This window comes from Neodiprion fabricii, chromosome 2, assembly GCF_021155785.1.
Source record: "Neodiprion fabricii isolate iyNeoFabr1 chromosome 2, iyNeoFabr1.1, whole genome shotgun sequence".
Taxonomy (NCBI): domain Eukaryota; kingdom Metazoa; phylum Arthropoda; class Insecta; order Hymenoptera; family Diprionidae; genus Neodiprion; species Neodiprion fabricii.
Window position 1 is genome coordinate 26,539,637 of NC_060240.1, and position 15,137 is coordinate 26,554,773.

Genomic DNA, 15,137 nt, shown 5'->3' on the forward strand with positions numbered 1-15,137 from the left:
ATTATTACCTAAATTTTCAATCCCCACTAGCAGTACTTGGATAATGCGTATCTTTCTCTGAATGGGTCGCCAATTGTATATTGATTCAATTTTAGATCTGTAATGACTCGACACAATTCACTACATCACGAAATAATTAGTATTGTCAATTTAAAAATATTTCGTTATCGTTTATTACTGTAGAGACGGCAAAAAAAATTTTTTTCTTCTACCTTTTAATTCGTTATCAGGTTCCCACAGCGATGGTAAACTGAATGACATGAAGAAAACACGATGTTAAATGGTCATCATCGGTGAATTACGCTCATTTTGTAAGATTTCGTACAATCAATCCAGGATTCAGACCTAGTAACTTTAAAAAAAAAAAAAAAATGGAAAGACCCGAGAGAATGGAATGATTGAGAAATAACTGGCAGACACTTTATTGCTTAGTATATTTTTTATTCCTCAGAATTATGACGATAAAGCTGTAAGGTATGACACAAATTGTTTCAGTCTATGTACATGTACAAAACTTTGTATTAGATGAAGAATAGTTGATGCGATGATATTTTTAACCCAAGTAGTCAATTACACTAATACCTATGTTTACAACTATATTTACATGTTTATTGTAAGTGTTTTATTTCTTGGACTTAAAACTGAGGACTTGGAAAGAAAATATTCGATGCATTTACTAACTACAAATAATTGACAACGATATCAGGCACGTTGTGTAAAACGTTGTTTATAACTTAATTTGCAAAACTTATTTTCACTACTGCTTGTACAAAATTCATATTATTTACTTAACATTTCCGCTTCGACTAAAAGACGTATTAATACAAATATCATACATATGTATATTCTACACCTAAATATTACAAATAATTACAATATTGAACAAGACAATTTATATCACAGAATTGAACAGAGTATTGTTCACGTATTTTTTATTTCGACTTTATATTATCAAACTTGATAACTAATTTTTATGTACAAGTTAGAATTAATAGAGCTTTTGTTAAATATGTCGTACGTGAAAGTTGACAATATATTCAGCATTTGTTCGTTGTACGGAAATTGCAAAGGGATCATTAGGGTGAAATATGAACGCAACTAGTCTTCTAGCAACTACTGGCGTCAATCGGCCCAGCATCCCAGCGTAAATTTTGAACCTAAGTAACCCAGAATCTCTGGCGTAAAAGCTGAAAGTTAAAAAAAGGTCCAAGTATGTTAACTTTCTTGAAATTGATCTATGCTTGTGTTTTTATAGATATATATATATATATATATATATATATATAAATTATACTGCTTGAACAAACGTACCGTATGGGATGCTCGCCACATGCCTTTGGCCGCTCCATCAGCGAGACCCATTTTTCGTCATAACAGAACAACGTAAAATCAAGGTAAGGAGAGGTGGAGTAAGATTGAGCACTAATTGGCAATTGAGCAAGCAATCTCTTTGTTGCTTCTGTTAGACCACCATACCGCGCGCTGACTATAGTCTGCTTAAACCTGTGCTGTATCAGTCTATGCAGAAATAGAATCAAAAAATAATCCATGTAGTTCCATTTACGCACTGTTTTCCTCTAAGAAATTATTTACGATTGATTAATGTTTCTATTTACCTCGAGTAAATATTGTTTGACGGTGAGCATATGTATTGTCGGTCAGTGCTCACCCTTGGATTTCGAAAAAAATCGCTAAAATTTTCGAACTGTGTCAACAGCTGAGTAGATGTATTATCGTAAGCGCCTAAAACTTTGGCAGTAACCATGTCGTAGATAACCAAAAGGGCTGGTTGAGCATTTGGCTCACTTGCCTGTAGTGTTGCAACTTCCTCACTAGCATACCTTACCAGTATATGATTTGTGTCTAGCAATTGCATTTTCCACATGCGCAGAGCCTTCAACTGATTAATAAAGGGCTCTTAGATGCTGTACATTACATATGAACAATAATGTCAACTTAGCTACAGAATTGAAAGTCTTGAATGGATTATTCTGACTGTAAACTCTCAACATAACGTTTTGTGGGTCTCAGCTACCTGATCGAAATACTGATAAAATCGACGTAGTTCATACGGATCCTTTGTCAAGTCACTGATATATTTAGCCCGTTGGAATAAGTGCACAAGCAGTTTATGCTTCAGGCTGTTTATTGTGACATCTCTGAAAGGTCTATAGTTTACAGCAGGCCAAGAAGCAGTGACTAGATATCCATCATCCTCGAAGCAAAATCTAAAATCGAGTGTTATTCTTTGTAAAATAATGAAGTTTCTTTATTTAGTGTATCTAAGTGTATGCACATCATCCTGTTACCTATGTAGTTCAACATGTTTTTACCTACGGAATGACTAAACACTAATTGAGTTTGCAAATTATATGAGTATGTTTTACTTTGTAACAGTTGACTGATTTTCGGACGATTCTAAGGGTGAGAATAGATTTTTCTGTGAAAATGCATGCCTGCATTACGAATATCAAGCTCAATTTTACCTGCCAATTCTCCTGATGTTAATAAACATTCCATCCAGTACTTGAAATATGTGTATAGTTTGATGCTGAACAGAAAGTACAGCCAAGATGTCCTTGAATAAATATAAACCTACATAAGTAGAACATTTATTAATCAAATATGTGCTTGATCTGATTTCAGGTGCTAGATGCAAAGTGAAAATTTATAGCTATGAAGATCACCTTGGTTGTGCGACAGGTAAATTTTATCTACTTTAAATTGCCTAGAATCACATAGTCGTCCTGTGCGAATGTCAACCAAATGAAGACTGTAGTCTTCGAGTGGAGATCTAGGATTTGGTGTTAACGCTTCGTTATTGGAATAGATCTTTAAAAACAAATCAATTAACTGGTTAGATAAATATCTTTCCAACAGCTGTAGTGATACACGTGAGCAAATGATGTGAAAGCGACCATACAATTCAATTGAAAGATTTTTCAGAGAAACATTTGTTACCTGATAGAAGTGTGGACGTAGTTCGTCTGGTATGTAAGCAGCAGATCCCACGATCACATAACGCCCATCCTCCGTGAACAGACTGCATTCTCGATTAAGCTGTTCATTGCTTTGAGCAACATTGACGATCCATTTGGCCTAGGAAAAAAAGCCTGAGTAAGAAAAGAAACAAGCCCAGGCTGTGTATAAAATTAAACTGAACAGGAGCGACAAGCCATGAAAAATAACGTACTGGCTGTGCCATGGAAATTTGGTAATACTCGGGAAATGGCTCTCTGTATAGGCTGATTCGTTTGACATAGGTGTTTGCACATGGTGAATCATGTGCATGATAAGAACCTTGATAATTACAAGCGACTTAGAGTAGAATTACTAAATTTAGGTATTGTATAGACTACTGGGAAAAGCCTGGACCTTGAAAAATTGGTTGAAGATGCTACTCCTGATGCGAAAAGTTCTTTCGTCATTTTTATGCCCAACGTATTCGCCGTTGCAATCGACGAGGAGAGCGGCTGCGGCGGATGCTCCGCGGTACTCGTAAACCTCGACTGACGTTTGGTCAGAGCTGAAAGCGACGAGGTACCTGCCGTCAGGGCTGAATTTTCTCAGAAAACAGGGAGGTTTCTCGACGTTTACTACGGTGAAGTTTGGGAATACGTTTTGGTAGAATTGCCTCGTTACGATAGGGTGGCTACCCGGGTATCTGCAGCCCAGTATCTCCCGTCGACGCAGACGAACCACTATATTCTGGGGACCGATTCTTCGCGGCGATATTGGACATTGTTCAGCCACAAATTCCAGCCGCCCTTCCGCTCCTGCCATTATCTAAGTCGAAGAGTTGGAGGCCTGCGTTGATCTCGGCTCATTCCTAATCACAATCCCTGTTTCGCGGTACAAGACATAACCTCACTTTCGTGACGTAACGGAATTTGAGTTTGACGCGTAAGCCACGTGACGCAATCCATCGAGCGTGAAGGTGGCGTCAGGCGATCGCAGTACAACTGTCTCTTTCGCTCTGCCCCGTAATTTGCTGAAAAAGTGAGTTGAGCCAATCTCAGCGTAGTATGAGCGCGTGTTGCTATTAATCGACCTAATCGACTATTCAAAGTTTCAAACCATTTATGTAATACATATATGATTCAAACAAGCCTCTCTTTTGTTTTTTTTTCTAAATCTCTATCTCCATGCCGGAATAGCCGAATCTTTTCTTTAGGTATTTACTTGAGTAATCTAGATCAGCCAGTCTACCAAGTTATCGATTATTGAATTGAAACGGCTTTCTCAGTGAAACGAAAGGGATTGCAGCATTCCAACATCATTGAAGACTCATAGAACGTTTGGTCAAAACAATAAGAGGCTGAAGTGATTCATTAGAATTGTTGGTATGGAATACGAATTTTGTAGGTAGAAAAAAACGCTGTAAATTAAAAACAAATGAACCAGACGCTCGAATCCATTAAAAATTACTGATCGATTTCTTGGTCTGTATCTAGTTAAACCTTGAGGAAAGTAATACTTATCTTTCATCGCCGTCTCCGTCATCATTGAATACTGATAAAAGTGAATAGAATTGAAATGACATGATAGTTTTACTCTCGAAAATTCGGGGTTCAGCTCTAAAATTACATACATTTTTTTGTCAAAAAAATAAGTGTGTACTCGCGGAACCAAGCGCTATGACTTAAAGATGTACAAAAATTATACGAATTGTTCTCACTTTTATTTTAAACACTTGCATAAAATTTGGAAGTGATTGTATTAATTATACCGGAGTTATTTTACTTATAATTACTGCTGCTATATGCATGAACCTGAGAGTTTCCTATAAGAATCAATGTAAAATCACGAAAAGTTAAAAGTAAAATAATTCCGTTATGGTTCAGACGATACCTTCCAAATTTCACAAAAGGATTTAACATGAAAATCAGAACAATTTGTACAGTGATCTTATTTCATATTTTAAACTAACAAAAATTTGTCATTCCTTTTCAAAGTTACTTGAATAACTATTACCAAAAACTATTCGAATTAATCGAAGGTGTCCCACTCTTAGAAAAAACTTGTTTTCTACGTTAAAGTAACATGTAACCATCATATAACTACTTGAACGACATCTTGTTAAATAGTTAAACAGTAAACAATACAGACGAGTCTTTTACGAATCATCAATCGTGAAAGTGATTGATCATTGTTCTAACAATAGTTGTAATTATTAATATTTTTTACTTTCAGAGGAAAAAATTAGCGCAACAACGAAGAGTCGAAGAAACTGCCCACAATCTCTGCTCGTTTAAAATCCCTGATGCAAGAATTAGACGTTGACGATGCAAATTCCTTTGGAGTACATTATTTAACTTCTGTGACGGAGTACTATTGAATAAATTATCGTCCCTGAGTTACGTGGCTGTTTGCGGTAGAGAAGTATTCATGTTACGCATTTACCGCTGCAGGCAATAAGGAAAGTGCAATTTCAATGGTGAACAAGTGAGATAAACAGCTGCGATGTTACGTCTCACCCACGATTCCGATAAGCCAATCGTACAACGTAAGTTCAATGTAATTTCGCATCTGTTGCACGCACAACGTGATTACAAAGTTTACGACTGTTGGTAGAACACGCACGTCAATAATTGCCTGTACAAGCTCACTATTAAGATCCTCGATTGGATCTCGCGTCAAGTTATATATCCCTGATCACGTAACTTTATGAGTACTATATTTTGAATACTATGTAACATTCGGGAAAAGAACTTGCTTACACCAAGTGTTATAAGTTTGAAAAATTGAATCCATATACATATATATATTTTACCTTCTTAGAATGAACTCACATACATAGGCTTAGTGCGAAACTCATTACGAACAACGAACACGTAAAAAGTTTAGTAAATTTTGAGTTTAATTTTTCGAGAGTGTTCCAAAATTGTCTTTTCGATCACTTAAATCAGATCGAATCTCGGTCCCCGAGAACGATCAATTTGAAGGACTTTTCACCATCGAATGCTTGTTGTAGTTCAAGGCTGTAGAGTCGACAGAAAACTGACACAGTTTTCTTCCGTCGGTAGACATTGGCCGAAGGCTTCGAGAAGTAGAGGTTCTTCCTTTATGGCGGTTTCATAGTCCTGGAATGAGACTTTTCCGTCCCGATCAACGTCCAGCTTCCTAAGAGCTAGTTCCGACAGATCCCTGACTCCCTCGTCAGGATCCTCTTCGCTGGGTTGTTTGATCAGGCAATTCCTAAAAACCAAAGAAATTCCCATCGACGTTCATGAGTGAGGAAACGACCATTTTGACCGATCAATATATTCCAAGTCCGACTCACTTGAGCAACTGAAACATCTCGTCTTTGGTGATGTAGCCGTCGTTGTTGAGGTCGTAAATCCGGAAGCAGAACTCTAGCTTCTCTCTTTGAGTACCGCGCAAAAATACGTCGAGACCAAGGATCCAGGCTTCTAGGCGAATTGCACCCTCGCTATCACGATCCCAGCAGCAAAACATTCGCTCGATCAGAGTGTCCTCCGTTAGGATGTCGAAAGTGTTGTGCATCAATTCCCGAAATATAATCCTGTCTATTCCCTGAAACAGAGTTGTTCGTAACCCGCCGATAATTCCTCATCACGGTCAGGGAATCGATGATCTGTTTCTGGTCTCTTCACCTCGATGGTCTGCGCCGTTGAAGGCATTCCGTTTATTATCGTCGTCGGCCCCGCGTGCTGACCTGGACTTGTTATCAGCTTGCAGTAGATCTTGCAGAGCGCCTCAAGTTCCGCCCTGAAGAAGCAGAAGAAGTTCGAAAGCTCGCGGGTTTAACTCATAGTCGTAATTCCGAGAGGCTATGCAATCAAAGAAGTCATAAATTCTACAGCTAGAAATAAACTTGTTAATGATATAAACTCGAATATCTAAAATGTTATTTAAAATGCACAAAGACGAACCCATCGAGATAACTTTGATCATTCGGAATGATTGCGAATCACCGGAAATCGTATGATAGCTCTGACGAAATCACGGGACAAGCGATAAAAGTCATGGAAACCGGTTGCAAGTCTTGCGATAAATGCCAAATGGTTTGAATTCATTGACATTCCATAGACTCTTGTCTTTGTTAGGTACGTGACTTCCATTGATTCCCTATGATTTCTGAGAAATTTGTTGTGATTTCCAGTGATTCTATCGGATCCGAAAATCCCTGAGAATCATTGAGAACGCTGTGAAATGATGTTCAGACCGAGAGCAATATTGTAAATCAGTGAAAATCAGAAGATAATTAGGTGCAAGTCAACCAACCAAAATCACTGGAAATCAGCCCCAATGAATCATAATCGTTCGCAATTTGATATCCGATTGAATCGCCCGTCGCCTATTTCTCACCTAGAAAATTTCGTCCGTTTTTTCAGAGTGTCGAAGACCTTCGCCGTGAGCGTGACGCCCTTCGCTCCGCCACCGTCTTCGGGCATTTTCCTTCGTCGTCGACGACCTCCGGTGGCCGTTTGACTCGAGGAGGATGCCTGAGCTCGCTTGGACGCCACCGACGCCTTACGACCGTTTGCCAGGAAGATAGAGACGCTTCTCATCACCATCGCGCCTCCCCGTCCCGTCATCGAGGTGCGGGCGCCGGCGCCGACGTCGACGCCGCCACTCCCACCAGGACGTCCCGAAGGGGTTACGCTACCTTTTCCAGACATCCTGTTACACAGAGCCATGCGTTTAGATAAGGGCGAAGAGCAGGACACGCCACTTCCGCTCTCGAGTCGAGGAATGAAAGGATGCTCTTTAGGGTGAGTCAAGAAAACTAACCTATCGAATCTATGGTCTTAAAAGGATCTATTTACTGAGAAAAAAAATCTCACATTTGGAAAAATTTTTAGCTCAGTTTTAAAATTTTAAAAGGTCTCGCTGGCCGTTTGAAATTCTTTATTTAAATAATTAACGCCCGAAACAATTTTTTTTTCATCAAAAATGCTGTGACGTTTGAACCGTTTGAGATAAAAAAAATTTCAAGGCATATTCATGTAGGGCGTTAAATTCCATAAAAAAAGATCCCCGAGTTGATTTTTTAGACTAAAAAATTCACGTACTTACGGGCCTTGAAAGTCGATGAGAATGGATAGAGATGGAATCGCTTATTACAAATTGGATCGAATTGAAATTGCGTTAAAATTCAAACATCGAAAGATTGAAAAAATAAAATTCTAAACACGTATCCAAGACAGTAAAATGTTTAATTTTCATTGGCAAATATCAAAATGAATATGTTTTAATACGATTCAACCTTTTGTCGTTTACGAGGTTCTAACTTAACACAGAAGCACGCGTTTAAGCATTATGGCGCTGAGAAACGTAATCAGCTGATCGTTTCAGGTGAGTTCTGTAAGAACATCATGCCACATAAGACGTTTGGCGAAATATCCGGTTTTTATTATACTGAATGAAGCTTGCAGAGAGTAAAACAATTTGCTATAAATTGGACTTTTATTATTGAATACTATAGTCAAGTAATTTTGGTTTCTCTCAATTCATAGACGGTGGGCTAATTTTTAAAGACGCAGTATAATTGAATAAAATTCTTGCATGTAAATAATTTATTTGGGTCAATTTACCATCGCCAGGATCGGTTAATAATATCTATAAATTAAAATTCGTGCAAGTTATTCCAAGAGCATTATATAACCGCGCGTCGTGATGAATGGATCTTGTTTTTTTTTTTTTCTTCGCCATGATGGATGTCTTTATATCCCTTGATTTTATGAGTATAATACGAGGGGATAGGGAGAATCGAATTATCGACAAAACATAACCTCTATGCTGCCTCATGGTCATATAAGTGAGGAAAAGAAACGAAATGTAGGATAAAATATCGACGTAAAAGGGCCGAATGACAGATGGTTATAATATGTCCTCGCACCGTTGTACCTGCTAGTATGTAAGGCGTCGAGGTTGCAAAAATATTGGCGGTAATACATTTTTTAATTCTTTTAACTTGTTTGTTCTATCAGGCATAAACTTAAGTGTACACATTTTGTGTTAAAGCAGAAGGAATGATCCTCCGAGAATTTTTTTTTTTATCTATAGAAGAAATGTATACTACCGCAGAAATCCAGATAAAAAATAGAAAATATGTACAACAGTATGCAATTACCGTAAAATTGAGTCTATGATTAAGTCTGAAACAAGGTACATGACAGGTCATTAATGCTAAAATATTTCGACTCCCGTATTCCTATTCAGCTGCAGCACGTCAGCAGCGCCATTTTGTGGTAAAAAATGCACCATAACCTAATCGAGAAGATTCGTATTTTACTATAAAAGTAGATTGTGTTCTCACTTTTTGTTCAGTACTAACTTGATGTTACAAAATCATGGGCGATCAGCTAGCAAAAATTTTTGCACGCCGTGATACTCGTTTATAACAACCAAAGCAATCAGCTGATGTCTTGCGTGTCGGCCATATTGCTTAAAAATGTTTTACACGTGCTGGATCTACATCTTATACGTATGCGAGAATAATTCCGGAATGTCGTTAAAAGTTAGTATGTAGAATGGATTTAGGATTTATAGCTATGGAAATGAAGCAATCGAGCGGATAAAATTTTTACTAGCTTTTTTATTTCCAGCTATTTCTTATTGCCTGTGTGCTTTAATTAAGTCGTTCTATACGTTATGTTCGACGTAGAAAACGATAGCCTAGATCAGCACGGAATGTTACGGAGGGAAGATGAAATATAATATTATACCTGCCAAGAAAAGCTCACGAAAATTGATTTCAAGCAATTTTTTGTTGGCTGGAGCCGATTTCCAGGCTTTACCTTCTCATAGGATATCAGATTCGCCACGTTGTTACTTTTGCCTGGTTAACTTCGGCTCATGCAGCTGTTTGTAATTCGGATTGGCCCTGATATTTGCTTAAGCTTGCGAAGAGTGTTTTTTCCCATTTATTAACGGCTGATAAAAAATCCATGAATACTCAAACCGCAATTGCAATGAAATCTGGTTATATACAAGAATAATCTAGGTGAAAAAAACTGTCTTCAACATATCTTATTTCAGAAGCTGGGGAAATGATACCAATAACTATTTTTAAGACTAGAAATTTAACTTTTTTCGACATTTATCAAAGAGAATTAGCGCTCGGTTCAAATCGGAGTTAGCGTTCCCTGATTTTATCTCCGCCTTATCACATACAGATATATTCGCTGATGTGAAACAACCTTCGTTTCGTCGTACATTCCACTCATGCATGCCCGAGTGCACTTTGCGTGCAACAGGAAATGAAGGGAAACTTTTACTTTCGCATAAGATTTCATGCACGAGCTTGATAAGCTTCGGGCTCTGGTACGGCAACAAATAAGGCAAATCACGAGCCTGATCGTATGAATAAATTGAATTGAACATTTATAAAAAGAGGTAGCGGAAGAAGAAGAGGCTATATGTACAGTGACTTGCCTGAGTTCCCGAAACTTTCAACTCGGATCGAGATCTTTATTCCCCATTTGATCAATCAATCAATCAGTGCATCTATATATCTTACCTTTAATTTCTTACCTTCTTCAAGTTCTTGAAACCTTTCTCCGCACCTGTGATCGAAGTTTTTTTTTTTACTTATATATACCAATGCATAGTCTGTTATACCTTGGCCCTGGAAAGAAAAAACACGTAAACCTGACATTGTGTATTGAAACAAGAATAGCTATCACATCGGCATGCGATATTCTACAGAATGAATCATTCCGGTAGTTTCAATCTACGTATAAAGCTTATTTCGGTCAAGATTATCAGAGTATGCTAGTCATCGGGATCGCGTGGTTTTGTTATTTTAATTTAATGTTTCTTTTCCCTTGCCTATCGGTATTCCGATAATTCTTTGTATATTAATTTAAAAGGTATATTCTGCCAGAAAGACCTTGTATGTAAATTTAATTTTCTCACTTTCCCAAGTCTTAGGAACAAATGACATACATATATATTTGGGTTGTATAGAGTTACTTATAAAAGTTAACGAGAAACACGTAAGTCATATACTACCATTAAGGCAGAGTAGATTTCATTCTGACATTGATTGATGTTCGAATCAACAATCTCAGAGCAAACGAGCATCACAGCACGAATGGGATTGATGCGGTTTCGGAATCTCAAATTTTTCAAAAACCCGTATTATAATTTAATAAGCACCTGAGAATATACAGAGGTGAAATTAACGAGGGGTGAAAAAATCAACTTCAATTCTAATTACTTCGGCATACGAGTGTTCGCAATATGGCTTCGATCGGTCTCGTTGCAAGGGAACATCCGAAGACGAGGGACTTGAGACATTGTGCAATGATATGATCAGCTCTGGAATTGATTCGTGATTGACGAAACGATGATCGTAGCACCTGGCGGTTCTACATGTCCGTACAAGGTGTGAAATTAATCGAATTTACGGTTCGAAATACTCACCAATTTCCTAGGTTATACTTCAGTTTTATCAACAGCCGGTTGCCAGGTGGGACAATTTTCATGCGAACCACCGGGTATCGATCAAACAGAATAGAATTACCAAGGATCCAAATCTTTGTTTGTACAACATACGCAAAAGAAATTCCCCATTGCCGATATCGTTTATTAATTATTCATTCTTTTCTCCTTTGTATGGAAAATGCGATACACCGTCGCGTGGCTCGGATTATACCTGTCACTGAGAACTCTCAATAACTGCAGCGATATACCGGAAATTCGAGGAACACGAGTCGTTGAATAAATTCGCTATGAGGATGGTTACGAGATGAGTAACAATCGTCGGTATAAACTATGCATACCCTTTTATATTCCGTTCCGAAACAGCATCGATGCGTGTTTCCTTCGAGACGAAAACGTTGAATTCGACAATTTATTATTCATTATTGAAAACGGTTGGAATCCTTTTTGTCGAACATTATTGTATGATACAAATATGTTTACAAACAGCGATATGGTTTTGAGATGATACATTGCCTTTAATTAGGTAAAAGGTCTGTTCCTTCAGTTTCATCTCTTGGCTTATTCGATTCCACAAAATGCCAGATCAGTTATTTTTTTCTAGTCTGATCACAAAAAATTATGCAAATCGTTGGGTAACTATTTATACTTAACTATTTTCATTTTTTACCACAATCGAAAAGTATAGTTCCAGGTAGAAAATGAAAATTAGTTTTGTAGCTGTTACTATTCTTTCTCATTACGATCACTGTTGCTATATTTTCTTGAGACTGTTGCGAAAATTTAATGCTTGTGCAACTATAAATTGACGTTAAGGCCTTGCTTAACTAAAAAAGTAGAGTAAACCGAACAAACTGATTTTGCGTTGCAATTACCGAAAAAGGATCGACGATAGCGCAAAATGGTTACGCGTACCTCGTTTTTCATAATTCCAACAACATTAAAACAGTTTTTTTGTTATTAGTAACAAATGAAATTTTTCTCAGCGTATAATTACGGTTATTTCAATGCTCTTTATTCGTTTATTTCAGTAACGAGAGTACAGTCAACCGATTATTAGCTTATCTGTCAATTTTCGCTTCCGAATTCGGGCTGCTTTGCGTTATCCTATTAAGAAGGTAATTTTCCTCACATGTCCTCTGAGGTCATATTCCACGACCCCCGTGTGAGGATTGACGTATCCCAGTATTTGCCTACGAAGAAAAATCCGTGAATAAGCTGGATTCAAAATGTTCAATATCTAAGTGTATTCTGAACGTCGACACAGGGTTTTGATTTTTTTTCAGGACCAGTACAAACTGTCAAATTAACTATTTACGGCGATTTTTGATCGGACTCTATGCTGTCACCGAAAGTCGGAATTCCCTGAGTGTTCGTATTGCTATTTAAGTTTGTTATCGTGTTCTGTATCGTTGGACTGAAGAGAAAGCGTCTCGCTGCAGGGCTGAGATTCGATAGCGTTCTCCTGGCTTCTTCGAGCACGCTAAAATTGAAAACAATTCAAGAGCGATTGAAATATTTTCTGTTACATGAAAAAAATAAGATGAAGAATGAGCTCAAGATGCAACTCACTCGACTGTACGCGCAGGGTGATCGTGCTGCGCTTTGTGTCTTCGATATTGGTCCGAAAGCCGGTGATTCGCAAATCCGGATCGTTGCGTAACCTGAAAATTTCATTTCACAGATTTCTAGTCAACCGCGGCATTCGAGTTCGAAACAACGATGAAGACAATCACATTTTTACATCTCAGATACAACACACCGGTATAGATAAAGTCTAAGTGACCGTCTAAAATACGCATAATATCCGTAAAATGCATTAATTAAGGGTGACGTACATATTACAGATATATCTGGGTTGTTCTACGGTTGTCTGTGTGCGTGGATGCAATTGTGGAAAAATAATGTTTACCTGCCTGCAGTTGATCTTACGTGGTTTTATTCCCTCTAACAATCAGTTTATTGTCCATCATTGTCATTCGAAGACATTGTTTCCAGTAACGAAACCACTCTCAACTGTATTGTTTTTGTTTGACTGTATATTTTGTGTATCGAGATAAGAAATGGAATGAAAAAATGTACATTCTCATCCCACATATTGGCTAAATCAGAGAGAGAATCCTGTGCAAAATGGATCCCTGCAAATCGTATTTTCTGATGAGATGAAAAATGAAAAAGGGTCTTCGGATATCCTCCATGTTTGTGTGGGGCTGGTGGATCACGTCATTGTTTGTGTTTGTGTTTTAATTCAAATTGATACGAGTAATTTTTCTCAGTGCAGTGTGTTTGACCATTGTCAAATGAATATTCAGTGTCGACGACCGTGTTCTTTGATTTCGTTCGTCTCCGACGACCGCCAATGACAGATCGCTGTTACTTTATAGCTAAAGATTTTCACGAGGGGTGAAACGACGCGATGAAGGTGGTATCAGATTTACCTGAGCATTCATGGCGCCTAGTACCATAACGCTAAGGATCAGAACGCTGGGCTGGCGTGCGAAAAACGACATCGTGTGAGGTTGATTGGTCGGAATCCACTATCAAACACAAGCCAATAACTCTTCGTCTGGTTATTTTATCACGCAGAATGCTGCGCTCCGATTCCAACTCACCGACAATAAAACCAGGTTTACATCCGCAGCGACCTGTAAGCGGCAATTTATCAACACTCGCAGCACCGGCAGCTTCGTATCACCCAGAAATGGGGGGTTCGGCAGGTGATAAAGAAAATAGCTCGGAAAGGAAATGACAGGAACACGCAGGCTGTCAGTCTTTGATTTTTTCTTCTCGCACGAAACAGAAATGAATACGTAAATACAAATGTTTGCGCTCTAAAAAAGCTCTGCGCTTCTAGAGAGAGAAATTTCGAGTTATGGTTATTTAATGTACGGTCATTAACTGTTTTCAATTTTTAACATGATAGAAACATATTATTCTGGCTCCAAAGTGGAAATTATTTTCGCAGTTGTAGCAAGAAGATTATTTATGTTTTTTACTCTTGTTTTCGATGTCGTTGCTCCTACCATTGCAATAATTTAATGTTGGTCAAAGAATAAACTGATGTTAAAGGCTTATTTAATTAGAAAAAATATTTAGCAAATTAACCAAGCACAGATTTAACCCTAAAATAACCCGGAAATGTAGCATCAACAAGTAAAATTAAAACTAAACAGTTACTTGCACCACATTTTATTTCAATTCCAACAATATGCAAACTATTATCGTGACGATACTCATTTTACTATAACTTTCTAATAACTGTAACGAACGGATTGTTTTCAGTGTAGAAATATCTCACGAAGAACAAATTCGTAATTAGAATAATTGTAAAACATAAACAATGTTAATCTAAGTAACGATTGATTGGTTCCAGGATGATTTTAGGACCGATTTACATTGGCACGTTACCGAACTCTTGCTGTACAACTCGGTGGCACGTAAGTACATTACGATAATGCGGCTGTGCGATTTGTAGTTAACAGAAGCAGAGTGCGATAGGCAGATTATCGGGTATTGTTCGCGTGTTTGATTCGAAGTTAAGTTTGGTAATATTAAAAGCCCGAGACCCGGTCTCATTTCCTCTAACCGGTGGACCGAAATAATGAAATCACACTGCAATGTCGAATGCTTTATATTTATTGTATAAGTGATACAGCGTTGATTGTTATTTTTTTATTTTTTTTTTTTTTAAGATACTTTTCGTCGCTCTGAATCATTTGCGA

At 37.8% G+C, this 15,137-nt stretch overlaps 3 protein-coding genes across 3 annotated transcripts; all 3 read right to left on the bottom strand.

Moving 5' to 3' along the window:
• Window positions 1-407: 407 nt before the first annotated feature.
• Window positions 408-3,918, bottom strand: LOC124176022 (DET1 homolog). Its single transcript, XM_046556799.1, has 8 exons — window positions 3,376-3,918; window positions 2,962-3,099; window positions 2,688-2,832; window positions 2,487-2,595; window positions 2,036-2,228; window positions 1,617-1,900; window positions 1,312-1,518; window positions 408-1,187 (listed from the first exon to the last, which is right to left on the bottom strand). The coding sequence occupies exons 1-8, from the start codon at window positions 3,781-3,783 to the stop codon at window positions 1,004-1,006; spliced, it is 1,668 nt and encodes a 555-aa protein (XP_046412755.1). The 5' UTR covers window positions 3,784-3,918; the 3' UTR covers window positions 408-1,003.
• A 1,795-nt stretch (window positions 3,919-5,713) lies between these two features.
• Window positions 5,714-7,463, bottom strand: LOC124176028 (EF-hand calcium-binding domain-containing protein 1). Its single transcript, XM_046556805.1, has 4 exons — window positions 7,333-7,463; window positions 6,618-6,732; window positions 6,284-6,537; window positions 5,714-6,198 (listed from the first exon to the last, which is right to left on the bottom strand). Exons 1-4 carry the CDS (start codon window positions 7,416-7,418, stop codon window positions 5,976-5,978), a joined length of 678 nt encoding a protein of 225 aa, XP_046412761.1. The 5' UTR covers window positions 7,419-7,463; the 3' UTR covers window positions 5,714-5,975.
• Window positions 7,464-12,418: 4,955 nt separating this feature from the next.
• On the bottom strand, window positions 12,419-14,868 carry LOC124176031. The gene is made up of 5 exons (XM_046556809.1): window positions 14,521-14,868; window positions 13,854-14,060; window positions 12,988-13,079; window positions 12,734-12,898; window positions 12,419-12,608 (listed from the first exon to the last, which is right to left on the bottom strand). Exons 2-5 carry the CDS (start codon window positions 13,923-13,925, stop codon window positions 12,518-12,520), a joined length of 420 nt encoding a protein of 139 aa, XP_046412765.1. The 5' UTR covers window positions 13,926-14,060; window positions 14,521-14,868; the 3' UTR covers window positions 12,419-12,517.
• Window positions 14,869-15,137: the final 269 nt, after the last annotated feature.